At 63.1% G+C, this 16,880-nt stretch overlaps 1 protein-coding gene across 1 annotated transcript in view; it reads right to left on the bottom strand.

The window, feature by feature from the left end:
- Positions 1-4,686: 4,686 nt before the first annotated feature.
- QSOX1 (quiescin sulfhydryl oxidase 1) overlaps positions 4,687-16,880 on the bottom strand; it is a 36,257-nt gene continuing 24,063 nt past the window's right edge. The window contains exons 8-12 of the mRNA XM_045838446.1: positions 16,028-16,157; positions 13,331-13,453; positions 12,280-12,427; positions 8,407-8,586; positions 4,687-6,529 (exon numbers count right to left, since the gene is read on the bottom strand). Coding sequence (XP_045694402.1) covers positions 5,763-6,529; positions 8,407-8,586; positions 12,280-12,427; positions 13,331-13,453; positions 16,028-16,157 — 1,348 coding nt within the window. The 3' untranslated portion in view covers positions 4,687-5,762. The remainder of the gene's footprint in view (positions 6,530-8,406; positions 8,587-12,279; positions 12,428-13,330; positions 13,454-16,027; positions 16,158-16,880) is intronic.

Genomic DNA, 16,880 nt, shown 5'->3' with positions numbered 1-16,880 from the left:
CATTGCAAAAATTCAACTCAATCGATGGCCCCTAAGATCCTACATCTGAGCCAGGACTAGGCTGAGGCCGCGGAGGCACCTGGGCACCAAATCTCGGGAGGCGTCACCCTCGGGTGCTGCCTGCACTGGAGGGACCCAAGGACAGGCGTCTCTAAAGCCTGCGCCCCCGGTACCTCCCTGGCTTCACTCCAGTCCTGGCCCGGACTTAAGGCCGCCCCAGTTCTGCACTTTCTGGGTGTCCCGCTGGGCACGGTTTGGTGTCTGTTCTTCCAGACAAATAGTTATATGTATCTTTACACACACACACACACGCAGCTGACCCTTAAACAACACGGGTGTGAACTGCACAGATCCACTCACACATGGATTTCTTTCAATAAATACTGTAAATGTATTTTCTCTTCCTTATGATTTTCTTAACATTTTCTTTGTTCTAGCTGACTTTATGGTGAGAACACAGTGTGTAATACACATAGGATACAAAATCTGAGTGAATGAATGGGCTGTTTATGCCACCAGTAAGGGTTCCAGTCACAGCAGGGTATCAGTAGTTACCTTTCGGGCCGGGTGGGGGTGGGGGGCGGGGTGTCAAAGTTACACGCGGGTTTGCAGCTGTGGGGGGTTTGGCCACCCCAACAACCCGTGTGGTTTAAGGGTCAACCGTGAATATTATAATGTGAATATTATAAATCACATTACTTACATATATTAACACATTACATTTAATAATGTTCACTTACAACATTTACATTAGATTACACTTCATAATTACATTATTACATATACACTTAGTAATACATATTGTAATAAATGGTAATATTTATGTTTCCAGAAATGTATCCTTGGACATCTTATATCAATACTTGCAAACTCATCACACTTTAAGATGGCACATTTTGTAACAGGAGTCACAGCCCTTTGTTATATTTATGGCATATATTTTCCCAGTTTTTAAATATGTAAATTGGTTTTATTTTTAACTTTTTAAAAAATTGGCATTAAGCAGATCAAATTCTCACTTTCGATATATTTTTCGTTGTTTTTAAGCTTACAAACATGGTAAAATATTCAGCGACACTTTCCCGCGTCTTCTTTCTCACGGTGCTGAGACAGGTTTGGGGGCGCGGCGTGGAGGCGGGCCCTGGCTGAAGTCCCCCTAAGTAATCAGTATTCGCTGCGTCCGTCCCTCCCGCTCCAGAGCAGAACTCCGACCCTCGGAGAACTGGGGGTTGGGAACCTGACAGGGACAGTCTGGGCCAACAGCCGGCTCTGGCTCGACCGGCCGCGGCAGTTCTGTGAGGGTGAGCCCCCCGCACCCACCACCCACGGGAGGGAGGCCGGCCCTGCCTCCAGGGGGCGAGGAGGTTTGACAGACGTCGCCCACGGCCTGGTGCGAGGCCTGCGCGCTCTCAGTGCAGAGGAGAGCAAGTCTCGCTGAAGGGGCACCTGGATGCCGCCAGCCCGGCCGGGTACCCCTCACCCTAGAACCTACACTCGAGCTCCTTGAGCGGTCCTCAGGGACCCCCGGGCCAGTGCCCCATGGACTGTCCCCCTTAGCGTCATCCCCTCACGTTGGCAGAGGGCCCCCTCCTCTGCACTATGTCCGACAGACACTTCTCTCCCTGTCTGTGACCCTCACCTGCACACACACACACCCAGGCAGAGGGGAAACCTGGAGGGGAGGGGCCGGGAGGTGAGCGGAGAGCCTGGGCCATCAGCCCTGCGCCCCCCAGTGACCCTCAAGGAGGCCATCGCGCCCCACACACGGGGGCTCTACTCTGAGATGCAGTCACCGAGGGTCCAGGGCCTGGGACCCCAAGTGCGCAGGGCCCCTCTCCCCACTGAGACCACCCTGCTGGGGCCCAGACGGAGCAAAGGCCCAGGGCGGAGGGGCAGGCATGAGAAGGGCAGCTGTTTTCCCCTGGGGTATGAATGACGCCACCCGGGCCCCCCGCCCCCCCCTCCCCCCCCCGTCCACGTCCACGTCCAGGGCAGCAGAGGAAGGGAGGAAGCCAGCACTGGGGACTGGCCAGGCCGGGTCGGACACTCGGGAGAGGCCAGGGCCTGCATAGGTGTGGGCGGTCCAGACGCAGGACGGAGGAGGCTGCAAACCAGACTCAGGTGCTGGGAGTAAAGATTAAATAGATCTTTCTGGAGTTCGGTTTAGTTCTCGAGCAGGGTGCAAGTGTGTGGGTGGGGACCAGCCTTTGTCCTCACAGGAGATGGGCAGGTGGGGAGATACCAGGGAAGGGATGGGTCACCCCGCAGTGTCCCTGAACTGGGGGCGGCTCAGGGAGGTGATCTCAGGGAGAACTGGGCCGTGCTGGGGCCCAGGCAGCCTCTGGGTGCTGTTCCCTGGGCTGCAGCCTGAGCGAGCCTGCCCCGTCATAGCTGGCCCACAGGGACACAGGTCACACAGCAGGGACTTCCTCCCATCAGCCGTCCTTTCTGGAAGGTCCTGAAGGCACGACCCCTCACGGAGCTGACAGTGAAGCAGCTGGCACCACGGTAAGAGGGGCAAAGGCCCCTCAGGGAGCCCAGTCTTCGGCCTTCGTCTCACAGATGGGGAAGCTGAGGCCCCAGAGGTTAACAGTTCACCCAAGAGCTGGAACCAGCTGGTCAGTGAGTGACCAGGGGCACAAACCAGGGGTCCTCGTCTTCCTTCAGCTGCTAAGGCCTTTTGGCCAGCGCCAAGGCCGTGTGGGTCCCCTGAAGCCCACTCCTCACCCCACCCCTGGGGGATGGACTGCACCAGGGGTCCCCCACCCCCACCCCATGCCAAGGCGGTCGGGGAAGAGCCAGGCCAAAGGTGGACCACCTCTCTGGGACCGCCGCAGCCTGAGGGCGGCTTATGACTGAAGGCACCCCTCAGGCTGTGCCCCTCCACCCCTGCCCGGGACACACCCTTGCCCCTTCCCACTCATGGCTCCTCACCTTTTGGGTCTTGGAGAGGCCACCCCGGCCCCTGCTGGTCTCCATCCTGCAGAGCACTTAGCACAGTCTCTCACCCCACCCCACCCCACTTCCCTCTGCAGTGTGAGCCCCATGACAGCAAGGGGGGATCCTGTGTCTCTCTCTGTTCCTCCCCAACTTCTAGGCCGGTGCCACTTTGAAAAACTGCTTTAAATATTTTTTAGAGTTTTTTGCTTAGAATTTCTGGTATGCACTATTTTTCTTTGCTGAACTTGGTGGCATGCCCCTTCCCTCCCCATCGGCCCTGCTAACACTTCTTGCCCAGCCCAGCCCAGCCCAGTCCAGCCGCCACCGCCTCCCCCAGCATCCTGAGCGCGGCCGGCAATGTCCAGGGCAGAGGCCAGCTCCTCTGTCCGGCCCGGACCTGCTGTGTGGGGCTTCCCTGAGGACCCCTCCTGTGTGGGAACTCTCCCAAGGAGCAGAGGACAACCCAGAACGGAGGTGGCAGGTGTAACTCGAGTCACAGAGGCCCCAGCTCCTCTGGGCCTGGCAGAGTGGGTGGGGGAAGGGACCAGCTGGCGGGTGAAGCCGATTTATCGATGCTGCCGAGAGCCCTGGGGAAATCAAGGTGAAAGGCGGCAGTCTGGCAAAGGAGGGGGCCTGCCCCTTGCTTATCCATGCGAGGGGCTGGGACAGGGCAGAAAGGCACTGCAGGAGGGAGACCACCCTGAGGGCCGGGCCCTAGCTCTGAACACCTGAGTCTGGTTTTAGAAAACGTGGTCCCTGGAGCTCGGAGGGCTGGCGGGCGAGAATCCTCTGCACCTGGCCTTGCGTCAGGCGCCAGGTGGGCGGGGGGGAGGGGGTGGGACAGGCGGACTCAAGCGGGCTTGCTCCCTGGGGGCCTCTCGCACGCCCCCGCAGGCCAGGGCCACAGCCCGTCCATCCCTCAGCGGGGCAGCTGGGGCAGCTGGGGCAGGGGGAGGTGAGCAGAGCCGGCCCAGGAGGACAGAGGGGGCAGGTAGGCGAGGAGAGCAGGGATGCAGACGGGACCCTCAGGTAGATGAGAGGCCTGAGGAGCAGCTCCAGGCTGGGGTCCACGGAGGGAACACAGGGAAGGAACCCAAGGCTGACACCAGTGGGGGCGGGGGGGACCTGACCCCTGCTGTCCCCCCACCCCCACTGCCCTAGCAGAGGGGGTGTGCTTGGCATCCCACCCCCTCCATCCGGAGCCAGACGGTCTGAGCAGAGTGATGTCAAAAACCCTAAATCGGATTGAGGCTCCTGCTCCCCCTTAATGAGGTTCATTATCAACCCCTCTGATCCTTGCAAAGCCCAGCAGGCCGGATTGGGGGCAGGCCTCTAATCTGGCTGACTCCTCCTGCTGAGCGGCAGGGCCAGGCGAGCCCCCCCAACAGGCCCTCTGCCTCCCAGGGAGCTGGCGATGCAGGACGCCAGGCCCAGGATGGCCAGGCAGGTGCACACAGAGGCACCTGCAGCAGGATGGAGAGCACCTGGGCAGGTGCTCCCGGGGGTGTGGGGGCTGCCCCAACTCAGGAGGAGATTGCCGGGGGCTGGGGCAGTCTGGGGGCAGGGGCCTGTCCAGGAGGAAGGGGCTCCTTGATGACCAGAGCACCTTGCCCTCAACATGAGCCAGGAGCTCCGTGGGCCAGGGGAGTTCATGCGTGGCCAGGTCCCTCACGGCAGGATTCTGCACCTTCTGCCTAGACCCTGGACATGGGTCTCCAAGGAGCAAGTTGAAGGACACATGGGTGCTTGCCTTAACAAAAATAATTTATTCCACAGCGCTCCTAAGCAGCGGACAGAGTGAAAACCAAGCGTATGTACAGCATTCCCTGCCCTCTGACCCTCTCACCTCTACGTGACAGGTGGAGGGCCCTCGAGAGAGATGACACTCCCCTCACTCCAGGGCCCTCCATGTTCGAGGATTAGCATGTATTTTAGAAATGAAAATCAACAAAGACCCCGCTCCCAGAGGGGTGGGCGCAGGGGGAGGAGCCACAGCGGGCTGGAAGTGACCACCCTTTTCCTGCGCTTCGCCCTACCTGTCATGGCCGAGCCCAGAGTAAGGCACTGGTGGTCCCGATCCCCCGAAGCTAACCCCCACGCTGCCCCTCCACCAGGTCCTGCTGAGCCGGCCGCTCTCGACCCCCCGCCCCAGCCCAGTGACTGTCAGCCCCCGGCTGGGCAGGCCCACGCCAAGCCCAGCCTGTGAGCTTCCTGCAGCGGAGGTCTGGGAAGGGGCAAGCCGAGGTGCTGCAGCCACAGACGGCCCCTGGGAGGCCAGCAGGACGTCCACAAGCCTCAAGCCCCCACCCTAAAGCCCCCCGACCCCCGGCCCAGGAGGTCTGAGGGCCTGCAGGACCGGCAACCCCCTCCTTCTGCTGTGGGAAGGGAGCGAGGGGCTCCACTCCAGCCCACTCAGCCCGGGGACCCGCCTGTGGTGGGAAGCCTTGGAAACCGAGGGAAGACCAAGACCGAGCAGGAGACGCTGAAGCTTCAGCAAGAATGAGGCAGGACTTCAAATAAGCTGCAAAAGAGGAATTTGGTGCTGAGAGGCCAGGGACAGGGCCTCCGACCCTTGCTGCCCAAGGCTGCCCGCCCTCCCCACGCCCCTCCCCACCCCGGCCCCTGAGCTGTCAGATGGACCTGGACCCTGTGTGTGTCTTTGTGTCTCTGAACACTCCCTCCCACGAGGACCAAGGGCTCCCTGGGTCTCCCCGGGTCTCCCCGGCCAAGGAGCAAGGGGGGCAGGCGAGGGCAGGGGGCCGGGAGAGCCCCATGGGTGGCAGCAGCTCCCGTTCCCGCCGCCCTCCCGAGGCCCTCCCGGTTCAGGCGGCGGGGTGGCCGGCGTGGCCCTTCAGGGCCCGCACCCGGGCCCGGAAGTAGGTGTACACGGCCAGCAGGCCCATGAAGGACAGGGAGTAGAGCACCACACACAGGCTGACGTCCAGGTGGGAGAAGTCCCCTTCCAGCACCTGCAGCCACGGGCCTTGGCCCCGCAGGGCCCTGGCCTCTGGCTCCCCCTCGGGGGCACTGGCCAGCTGCTTGGAGCTGCGGCCCACTCGTCCCAGCTCCGAGGGGCCTCTGGGGACTTTCTCCTCGGCCAGAAACTCGGCCAGCAGCCCGGCTCCTGTGTCTCGCTTGGTCAGGGGCCGCTGCCCTTTTGGCCGCTCCACCTCGTCCCCCTGAGGCTCTGCCAGGTCTGGCTCAGCTCCGGTCGCGCCGAGGCCCGCCTGCATCTCCTGGGGGTGGCGACTGGCCCCGAGTCTCTCCGCCAAAACGTCTTGGACCACAGTCCCGGGGAGCTCTGTCCCTGGGCCTACCCCGATCTCAGCCTCCTCGGGGCCCAGAGTGGAATTCCCGGTGGGCAGCTCCGGCTTCCAGAAGGCTGCCATCCACGGCGCGCCACCGCGGGGGCCCAGCCCGGCGGGGGGGGCCGTGACGACGTTGCGCCGGGAGAAGTGGGTCTTCAAGAAGCTGAGGGTGCTGCCCAGGTCCCACACAGGCGTCCCGCGGACCTCGTTGTGGCAGGGAGAACAGAGTTCACGGGGCGGCCACTGCACCTTGGGGAACTGGGGGTCCTCGCTGGGGGCCCCTGGGGAGAGAAGCACACGCGGGTTGGCCGGGACGCGGGGCCCACGGGGAACGCCAGCGTCCTCCTCTGCGAGGAGCGCTCACCCTGGGAGGGGCCAGCGTGAGGGGGCCGAGACAAAACCAGCCAGCACAGGGCCTGGCCCACAGAGCCGACGTGGAGGCTCCCCGGGGGAGGGGGCGTCCTCCCGGCGCCCCCCCCAGAGGCCAGCTTCCCAGGGGGTGCCATCAGCCCCCCTCCAGTCACTGCCCCATATGAACCCATGGTCTCCCCTCGGCAGTTTCTCTGCCGGTTTGGACCCCTGGATCAGACTCGGGAAAGCGTGAGGAGACTTGGAGGGAGCTTCTTTGCCTTTTTCCAAAAATTTCCAAGTTTTATCCAGGGGAGTTATATTACTTTTGTAATTAGAGAGATTTTTTAAAACAAGACTTTGTGGCCCACAGTCATTCCACAGGGAATCCCACGGCAGCCCTCTGGGGCGGGTAGGAGTCACCGGAGGTTTGTCCCCAGGTGGGCTGCAAGGGGTGGGTGTGGGGAGGCCTGGGGCCCGGACTGGAAGACACTCAGGAGAGGCGGGGAGCTGCCCCGCCCACCAGGCTGCTGGGGCCCCAAGCAGGGCTGGGACCAAGGGCAGAGCCCCAGCTTAGGCCTGCGGGCCGCCCCAGCCCCTCGCTCAGGGTCTCCAGGGCCCACCGGCCCGCCCACCTCTCCAGTAGGAGGCACCTGTCCTGCAGGGTCTGACAGGACAAAAAGCTGCTGGCTAGGAGGAAGCAGAGGCAAGTGGTGAGGAAGTCAGACGGTTATTTTGGGGAGGGGGTGACAAGCACACCCCAAGGGTCGGTGAGAAGTGACAGTGAGCGAGAGCGGGCCTCCAGAGCGAGCACTCGGCTGGCTCCTGCCGCTCACGTGATGGGTTTGATCTGAAAGGATGCCACCCGAGAGGGCAGGGTCCCGCCTCCCTTAGGTCCCTCAGAGGAAGGCCCTAGCTCCTGGCCCACCCGGGCAGCTGGAAGCCTGCAGAGGTCATAGGGCTCAAGGGTCAGATGGGGCATTTGGAGGCAGGGCTGGGGCGGGGCGGGGAGGGGTGGGAGGAGCGACAGGCACGTGTCTTCTTTCCCAAGCGCACCAGGAGGCCCCAGGAGACCAAGACCAAGGGCAGCTGCCTGCACCACCTGCTCCACTCAGCCCCCTCAACCTCCCCCGCCCCAGGCCCTATCCCCCTCCCACCACTGGCCGGGCTGTCCCCGTCAGCACAGCCCCCTCCCCCGCAGACAAGCCCAGTCTCCCTCCACGCCCACCAGCTCTGGTCACCACAGGAGTTTAAAGCTTTTGCCTGTTGGACCCATCCGATTCCCGGGGAGCAGGAACCCTGCCAACAAGGGACCCCAGAAGACAAGCCCCCCTACAGTAAAATCAGCCCCTGCTATTTCTAGGGAGGGCCTGGTCTTTCCTTCCCAGCACGTTTACCATGAGCCCCTCCCAGGGGGTGGAACAGCCCAGCTCTCTCCTCCTCCCTGTTGCTTTGAGTCAGGGGCTAAGAGCCAGACAGCACAACAGGGAGGCAGGAAAGGGACCCCAACAGGCCAGAGGGAGGGGCCCTGGTGCAGGCAAAAGTGGGTGAGGGCACCTGGAGACTAGGATCTCAGAGTGTCAAAGCCTCAGTTTCCTCATCTGGAAAATGGGTCCAATGATACTGACATGCATCAGCGGGTGGGCAGAGCCCGTGGGAGGCTCTGTGTGCTGTGAAACGCCGAGACCTGCAGGGCATTTCCTGGGGGACAACGGGCGCCCTGCCTCCTGCGCTGGTCCAGGACTCCACAGCTCCTCACCCCATCCTCCCTCTGCAGGCGACTCCAGCCTGGGAGGAGGCCCTTCCTTACCTGCGAGGCGGGCATTGACCTTGTTGTGGCTGGACCAGAGCCAGAGGACGGCGTCGTCCCGGCTGTTCACTCGGTGCATGGAGGCGGCAGCCATCTGCTCGAAGTGGTCGGCGCAGTCTCGGCAGCCGAAGAAGTAGTGCACGTAGCCGCGGATGGCCTGCAGGACCTCCTGGGCCTTGGCTGCGGGGGAGAGCGGACGCCATGCGCAGGGGCCCTTCAGCCAGCCTGTCCCTGCCAGCCCCGCCACAGGCCCATCACCGTCACCTCTGCAAGGGACCCCCACCCCAGCCCATCTGATGAGGGGCCCAGGGGCTCCTCGCCTACTTCTCCACCTTCCAAGGGTCACTTTAGAGCTGACTCCATTTCCTCCTAAACCTGTTTCTTACCTCCGCCACTCATCTGGGCCCTTGTCACTTACTCGAGTTCAAACCTGCCAGCAGGACACTCGGGCTCCTTGAGCAGTGGCCAGAGAGGGCAGCAGGGCCCAGAGTGCCCCCCAACCCCTGTGCGCCCCTACGTGCTCCCACCTGCTTTGGGCCCCCATTCCCCACTCGCTGCCCGCCGGGCCGGCTCCCTCGGGCCCGGCACCAGGGGTCCACCTGGACCTGGCCTGCTCATCCTCCCCAGTGTCTCCCCCATCCCCTTCCCTCCCCCCCATTCCCTCCCACGGGCCCTCTGGACCCCCAGAGGCCCAGACCCAACGAGACCCCCTACCTCTCTGCTCTGGGCTCCTCCCTGAAGGCGCCCCTCCCCCCACCAGGTCCCGCTGAAGCCCTCCTGTCTCCCACGCTCCATACAACTGGGGGCCACAGGCGGGGAAGGAGCCTCGGGCTGTTGCTTCCCAACTCTCTCCTTCCTGCTGCAAATGCCGCCCCCCAGCCCTGCAAAAGCCAATCTAGTCTCACGCTCCTCCGTCCCCTGGGATGTCAGCTCGCTGTTCTCCCACCCGCTGGCCACCACGGCCCACGCCCACACCCACCCATGCCCTGCCTCTCCCCTCCGCAGCCCCTCAGCTCCTGCCTTCTCCTGCACCTTCCCCGGCCACCCAGCACCCTCCGTTTGCCCTGCTGCTGTCCCCACCCCTTCCGCTGGCCCTCGAGCTCTGGGCCTCATCCCTTCTCACCTCCTTCAAGGTTTTACCCCTATAAGTATCTTCTCTTGTTATCGCATCACCAGTTTCTTTCCCCCTTAACGTGAGACCATTCTGACTGGTAAGAACAACTACAGTAACGAAATCCCTTCTGCGACCCGAGTTACGCCCAAGGTGTCCCTTGTCCTCTCCAGTGTCTTCCCTGCTCTTCCGCCTTCAGCCCGGTCCGCCAGGCCCTTCTCGCCACTGCGCCCCAGACGCAGCTCCCGCCGCAGGGTCCCAGCCCCAGCTGCACAGAGGCTCCAGCTCAGCAGATAACGACGCCTGCTGGCGTCACTCTTGGGGCGCCCTCTTGAGCACGCAATGGCTGCTCCTTCGTGGTCTCCGTGGCCGCCCTGCTCTGCGGGCGGAGGTCCAGGGGCTGCAGGGCCCAGAGGTCAGGGCCTGGCTCTCTGCTCGGCCCACCCGCCAAGGGGCAAGGCCCATCCCTCGGCTTTAACTGTCATCTGCACGCTGACGACCATGAGATGCGTGTCCCTACCCTGCGCCTCTCCCCCAGACTCCAGACTCAGTGTCCCCCCGTCCATCCAGACGTCTAACGGGCACAGACCACTCAGTCCCCTTCCCCTCAGTCTGCTTGCTCCCTCCCACCTGGGCCTCCCCACTTCTCGGCTCGTAGGGCCATCACAGGACTCTCAGGCCCAGCAGCTCCAGGCTCCACAGTGAGTCCCAGGTCACGCACACTCCTCGTCCAGTCCACCGGCCGAGCTCCATCGACTGCCTTCCGTCCTCCACGTGCACACCTCCCCTCCGGTCGGGGCCTCTCCCGCACGAACCAGTTCCACAGCTTCTGACCTGGCTGCCCTGCCTCCACCCCGCCCCCAACTGCAGCCCTCCCTGCACCCTGCAATCTTTCTACAGCACTCACCACCTGCACCAGGCCCTGCCTACACTCTCCAGCAGGTAGGTCCTCAGAATGCTGACGTCCGAGCCCCGCGCTCACCCCTTGACCAGAGTGTTTAAGTCCTAACCCCCGGACCTCAGAAGGTGGCTGTATGCGGACCCAGGGTCTCTAAAGAGGTGATTAAGTTAAAATGAGGTCGTTGGGGTGTGTCCTGACTGGTGGCCTTGGAGGAGGGGGAAGTCTGGACACAGGCCACCTGCAAACCGAGCAGAGGGGCCTCAGCAGAAACCAATGCGCCAACATTGGACTTCCATCTTGGACTTCCGGCCTCCGGGACGGTGAGGACATCCGTGCCTGTTGTCCGAGTCCCCGTGCGCAGCACTCGGCCCCAGCAAACCCGCGCTGTCTGGAAGGCTCTCTTCCAGCTGCGCCCCACTGCTGCGCCCCTCCTTGCCATCCGGGGTCACCTCCTCAGGAAGGCCTCCCCAGCTCCCTGTCCAACCCCAGCACCGCCTCCCTATGCCCTCCTGCACCCTACTTTGCTCTGCCCTCTTTCCTGTCTGTCTCTCTGGCCACTGGGACGCTGTCCCCTCGAGGCCGGCACTGCGCATTTCAGACCATCCGGCCCCCTGCCAGAGTAGGGCCTGGCGCCTTGGAGGCGCTCCATGAGCGCTGGCCGACACAGTGCCTGGCCGGCTGTCCCCACACCCAGCAGCTCCCCTCATCCCCCTGTCTCTGTCGGGGAGGGGATGCTCCTCCTCTCCTAGCTCCAACCCCAGTGCTTTCGACGACGACACTCGACTGTAAGAATGACACACAGGAGGCCCTTTGAGGTGGAGTCGGAGCTGCCCTCCCCCAGAGGAACCGCCTGGCCCGTCTCACACCTCAGGTGTCTGAACGGGCAGAGAGCAGCGTTATGTGCCAAGGACTGTTTGCAAAGCAGAGACCACGACTCCCGGACTGAGGGCTACCCAGCTGAAGAGTGCAGACGTCACCTAGAACTAGCATCTGTGCCGGCTCACCTGCTCCAGCAGAAACGCCTCCCTTCTGGGGACACCGTCATTCCCCGCCCTTCCTCGCAGACACCCCGGCCTCCACCCCCTCCTCGGAGCACTGTCCGGGTTTCTGCCCGAGTCAGTGCTTCCCAAACAGCTTTTTTTTTTTTTTAAAGCTCCAATAAACGCGTGTAACCTCTCACTCTGGCCTTTTATTTCTATTCCTAACATAACTCACCTCCCCTTACCCTTCCCAACACCAGGGAGCATTCTGTTTCTTTCCGGACACCCTTCCCTTCCCCTGGGCTCCTGGGCCTGGCACGTTCTCCCCGCCCACCTCCCCCACGTGGCCGGTAGCCGTGGATGGAACGGAATGCCCCCTTTTTGGTTAAGTCGGAGGGAGGCAGGGTGGGTCGTGGAGCACCACTGCACAGTGGGGGGGGGGGCAGGGCAGCTGGGCGGGAGGGGTCTCCCCAGCTTTCCCTGGAAAATGACTTTTCAGTGGGAAACAATAAAATGGTTCCAAGTGAGTGGTATCAGCCAAGCAAACTGTGACACAGACAAAAGTTCTTTTCTCTACAGGGGAGTGTAAACATGAAGCCACTTGTTTCTCATGAAAACTGAAAACAAAGCAAACTTACGGCTCCATTGAAAGCCAGGGAGAAGCTCACGCCCAAGTTTGTGGGGCTCCGCCCCTGGGACAGGGAGCAGGGGGCGGGGCCGGGTGGCTTCCCCAGGCCCCGCCCTTTGGTCTCAGGCTGGTTGTGTGTGTCTAGAGGCAAATGCAGGCTCCTCTTTTGGGGGGTTGGGGGGGCCTGCAGCAGGGAGCCAGGGGAGGCTGGCCGGCCAGGGCCAGGCCGAGGCCTGGGGGTGCACGGACTCACCTGTTTCCTGAGAGGGGTCTACGTCTCTCCGCGTGGCCTGCACGGTCAGGAAGTGGAAGAGCACCCACAGGGAGCAGGGGAAGCCCCGGAAATGCGGCTCGCTGCCCTGGCAGCCGACCCAGTTCACCTTCTTGGCAATCACAGCGCCCTGAGGGACGGAGATGAACGGGGTGCACGCTCAGAGGAGAGAAGGGGGCGGGGCGAGAAGAGAAGCTTCCGGGAGACCTGGAGGTCTGCACCCAGACTAGCGAGGTCCTTCTCGCAGGCTACCACTTCGAGCCTCGACTTCTCCCCGTGTAAAATGAGGGCCGACCCGGAGGTTCCTGCCAGCCCGGACATCCCGGCCAGTCTGCCTGGCTCTCCCCTCTGCGGTGGCCCCCTCTGCAAACTGCAGCGTGAGCATGCGCGCAGGCAGGCGACCCGGCGAGGCCCAGAGGAGCCAGGGCGGCAGAGTGAGAGCAGCAGGAGGTGCCAGGAGGCAGCCCAGGGCAGTGATTACGGGCTCTCACGGCCGGTGTTTCACGATTGGTTTTCAGTCCCAGCCCAACCGCTTCCAGGTTTAGACAAGGTACTTAGCCTCAGTTTCTTTCTTTTAAAAAATTCTTTAGGTTTTTAAAAAGAAAATTTAGAGAGAGAGTAAGGGAGGGAGAAAGAGAGGGAAACATTGATGGGTTGCTTCTCACTCTCGCCCTTGCTGGGGACCAAACCCAAACCAGGCATGTGCCATGACTGGGAATTGAACCAGCGACCTTTGGGTTTGCAGGATGATGCCCAATCCACCAAGCCAGACCAGTCAAGGCCTTACCTCGGTTTCTTCATCTGCTAAATGGGGATAATATCCACCTTGAACTAATGTTGGGGGATTAAGTAAGATATATATGTGGAGAATGCAATCAATAGTCATTTATTAATTATTAATGGAAGGGCCCAACCAAGATCACTGACTCCTCCCTGAATGTAAGCTGGTGGAGGTCAGAGGTCAGCGTTACCCCCACCCCCCAACACGCACGGCCAGAGATGGGGGAGGCGCTCCGGCTGCCGCCCAGCTCACCTCCTTCCTGTCCTCCAGGGCCGTCTGAAAGAAGCCGTAGGGGATCTTCTTCTTCTGCTGCCTCCTCAGCCAGTCGCTCACAGAGTGCAGGAAGTTCTGCACCAAGGGCTGGCCAGGGAAGTGCTGGGGGAGAGGCGAGTGCAGGGTGCAGATGAGACAGCGTCCCCCAGAGGCCCCCGGTCCCAGGGGGCGGGGGGAGGTGGGCCACGGCGGGAAAACATTCTGCCCGAGACACTCATAGGGCCCTGGCCATCTTGGCTCCGGGGCGCCTGGTTCGGCGCGGGGGCGGGCGGGGCGGGGGCAGAGGCTGGAGCCCGAAGGCCTCAAGGCTGGGGCTGCTGTGCTGACCCGCGACCACCTGGGGTGGACGGCTGAGGGTCTGGTCGCCCCCCGGGGCTGCTGGGAACCCTGGGCCACCCCCCTCCGACAGAGCGGCTGACTTGCTGGCTGACTGACTGACTGACCGGCCAGGCGAGGCAGACAGACAGCCTTTCACTGGCATCCCACGGACGGACGGACGGACTGCCCGTGGGGACGAGGCAGCCCCCGGGCTTCCGGCCAGGACCCCAGTCTGATGCCCCCCCCCCCCGCAGTCTGGGGAGCATGAAAAGCTGCTCTGACAGTAAGTCGGCTCAAATCTGATTAGTATCAGCACTTGGAAGCCACAAGGGCTCCAGGGAGGGGGCAGATTTGCATGCGTGTGCACACACGTGTGCGCGCGCACATGTCCCAGGGGGCAGCAGCGGACAGGCCGGAGGACAGCGCCGAGACACCTGCAGAGGAAAACCGGAGCAAAGACACCCACCGAGAGCAGACGGCTCTGGAGGAGGCGACGAGCGCTCAGCAGAAAACCTGCCAACAGCCGGGCCTTCTGCGAACACCGTTCCCCAATCCTGTCAACCCTGCTGGTCTGCACACACCCCCCAGGGAGAAGTGGGGCCAGAAAGATTCCTGGGCTTTGACACGCTCCCTCTGGGGCTCTCAGCACGAATTACAGCTTCAAGTCAGCCTCTCTGGCCGCCCTGTGCCCGGCACGCAGACTTGGAACCTTCCGCCTTCCAAGGCCACGGCTCCAGGAGGAAGGAGTTCTGGGCTACATGGAGTCGCCCTCTCCTTGGTCAGCAGGGAAACCCTGGTGACCACACGCCACCCAGTGGCCAGTCCCACCAGCCACTCCCGCGAGAGAGCAGGGAGTGCCCCAGTGGGGACGGGCAGGAGTGGGGCGGGGGAGGGTGGACACAACTGTCCAGGGGCTGAGGGGCAGAGGGAGCACCATCGCCCTTCAGGGTCTCAGTGCCCCGGGCACACAAGGGGCAAGGGCACGGGTTGCATGACTCTCGGCCACCCACGGGCGAGAGGGCCTGGGACAAAGTACCTTCCCTGGGACGGGACACCCACACTGTGGAGTTTGTTCTGAGACATACGGATCGGCCAAAACACAAAGAGCACTTCGCAGGGCCCGGCACCCTGTCAGAACTCCTGTTATTACTGCTCAGGGAATGGCTGCCCAACCACGGGCCACGCCGGAACACTCCGCAGTCTCGGGGGACCGAGGCACGGCTCAAACAAGCCCCCTGCCCCTAGTCCTGCGTAGGCCTGGCGTCTCTCTCTCCAGAGCCCAGCCCTGTCCCCACCTGAGGCCCTGGCTTCCGGCAAGGGGTCCTTCACCCCAAACTCCTGTCCAGCCCCCGCTGAGGGTCAGGCTGGCAGGCAGCTCCCGAGGGAGAGGTGCAGGCCACCCAAGAGGTGAGCGCCCCAGCCGCCCGCAGGCCTGCGCCCAGAGGCTCAGACCTGGCCTCTGAGCCAGGGTGCTGAGTCAGCAGTGAGGCTGGGGAGGGGACCAGAGCCCAGATCTGACTCAGCAGTCCCCGGTGGCCAGAGCCCAGGGGTTGAGGTAGGGCCCCGCAGCAGGCGGTCTGCAACCCGAGAGGACATGGGGAGGGAGGAGGAGGCAGGTGCAGAGGGGGAGGCGGCCCACAGGTCCCCCCCAGAGAGGGCCAGGGAGCGTGGCAGAGAGGGGGTACAGGCTCCGGGGCCTGAGAGCTCAGTCCAACTCTCTATCCCACCTCCTCCCGCCTGGGGGGTCAGGAGGCAAGGCCCTGGATCACCCTGGGCCCCTAAGCTGGGGGTCCTACTCGCCACCTCGCAGCAAAGTTGGGAGCATTAAATGCCCGACACACATCGGACCCTCAGTTTGTGGCAGCTGCACTTCCCGGAGTGGCCTCGTGGGCAGGAAACTACAAAGGACCAAGGAGGGCCAGGCTGCGGCCAGGGCCTGGGTCGGACTCTGCTGGGTATCCGGGAACGTGCAGGGGAGACACAGAAAAGGCTCCCTTCCTTCACCGTGGCACCCATGGGCCCTGCTTCCCAGCGGCCACGGCAGGGAGTGGCAGCCCACTCGCCAGGCCCGCTCTGAGGCACACGACCACAGCAGGCAGAGCCGGTCCCGGGAGCACCGGAACATCCCAGGGCACCGGGCCCATCCCGCCCACGCCCCCGGCACAGGGCTACCCTGGCAGTGCGGGCCGGTGCGGGGCGTGGCTGAGGCTGCAGGGCAGCAGCCCACATGGCCTGGAACGCCGTGGGGCTGGACCATGAGCTCCCGAGGGAGGGGCGGGCTGACCGACCCCGCCAGGCTGGGCCACACACTGACCCCCAGCGGAGCCACTCAGCCAGCGGGGCCAGGGCCCTGCTCACCTGTGCCAGGACTGCCATGAACTTCTTCAGGGCCACCAGGCGCTGTCCCTCCAGGACGGAGAACTTGCCCACTTCCACCCGCAGGATGTAGTGCAGTGCAGATTCCAGGTCAGCCATGTAGATCCTGGAGCTGCGGACCCAGGGGGGAGCAGAGAGAGATGGGGTACTAACCACAGGGCAGGGTATTAACCTGGGCGGGCAGCCAGGGCTCAACGGGGAGACGCTGACAGTCCCAGAGTCCTACAAGTTGTCATTTGGCTCTGCTAGTAACTGTGACTTTGGGTATATTGCTTAACTTCTCTGGGCCTCATCTGTAGGACGGGGAGAACAGTACATTGCTCCCAGGTAGGCAGCTGAGAGGATTAAACAAGAGCACAAATGCACCCCCCCCCCCCCCCGCCAGCAGCACGGAGCAGGGTCCCCCTGGCGGGCCCAGGCCAGCCCCTCCCATGACTCACTACCGGTGTTTTAAGCAGGCCACCAGAGGGAGAGTGAGTCCTCAGTTCTGAGCAAAGACCCCCAGGGACAGACAGAGAGACCAACAGGAGCGTCCCCACCCACCACGTGGCTCCGGAAAACCTGGGCACAGCAGGGGGCAGGAGCGGGGCGGTGTGTGCATCGTGGGGGGGCTGCTGTCCTCCCGGCTGCCAGGCCTCGGGTGTGGGGCCGGGCTCCCACTCACATCTCCCAGGCTCGCCAGCCCCGAGGGAAGGGTACAGACTCCGGGCGGGCCGCTCCACCCCGAGATGCCCACTAGGGGTCTGGGCTTAGGGGTCTGGGCTCAGGGCTCTGACGGGAAGGGTTCCCCGAGTGCTGGCCGCGTCTCCAGCCACCTCCCGAGACCCGAGTTCTG

The sequence above is a fragment of the Phyllostomus hastatus genome, unplaced genomic scaffold (assembly GCF_019186645.2).
Source record: "Phyllostomus hastatus isolate PE091 unplaced genomic scaffold, TTU_PhHast_1.1 phas_contig_283, whole genome shotgun sequence".
Taxonomy (NCBI): Eukaryota; Metazoa; Chordata; class Mammalia; order Chiroptera; family Phyllostomidae; genus Phyllostomus; species Phyllostomus hastatus.
Note: the sequence above shows the minus strand (reverse complement) of the source record. Positions and strands in the feature narration are given on the sequence as shown.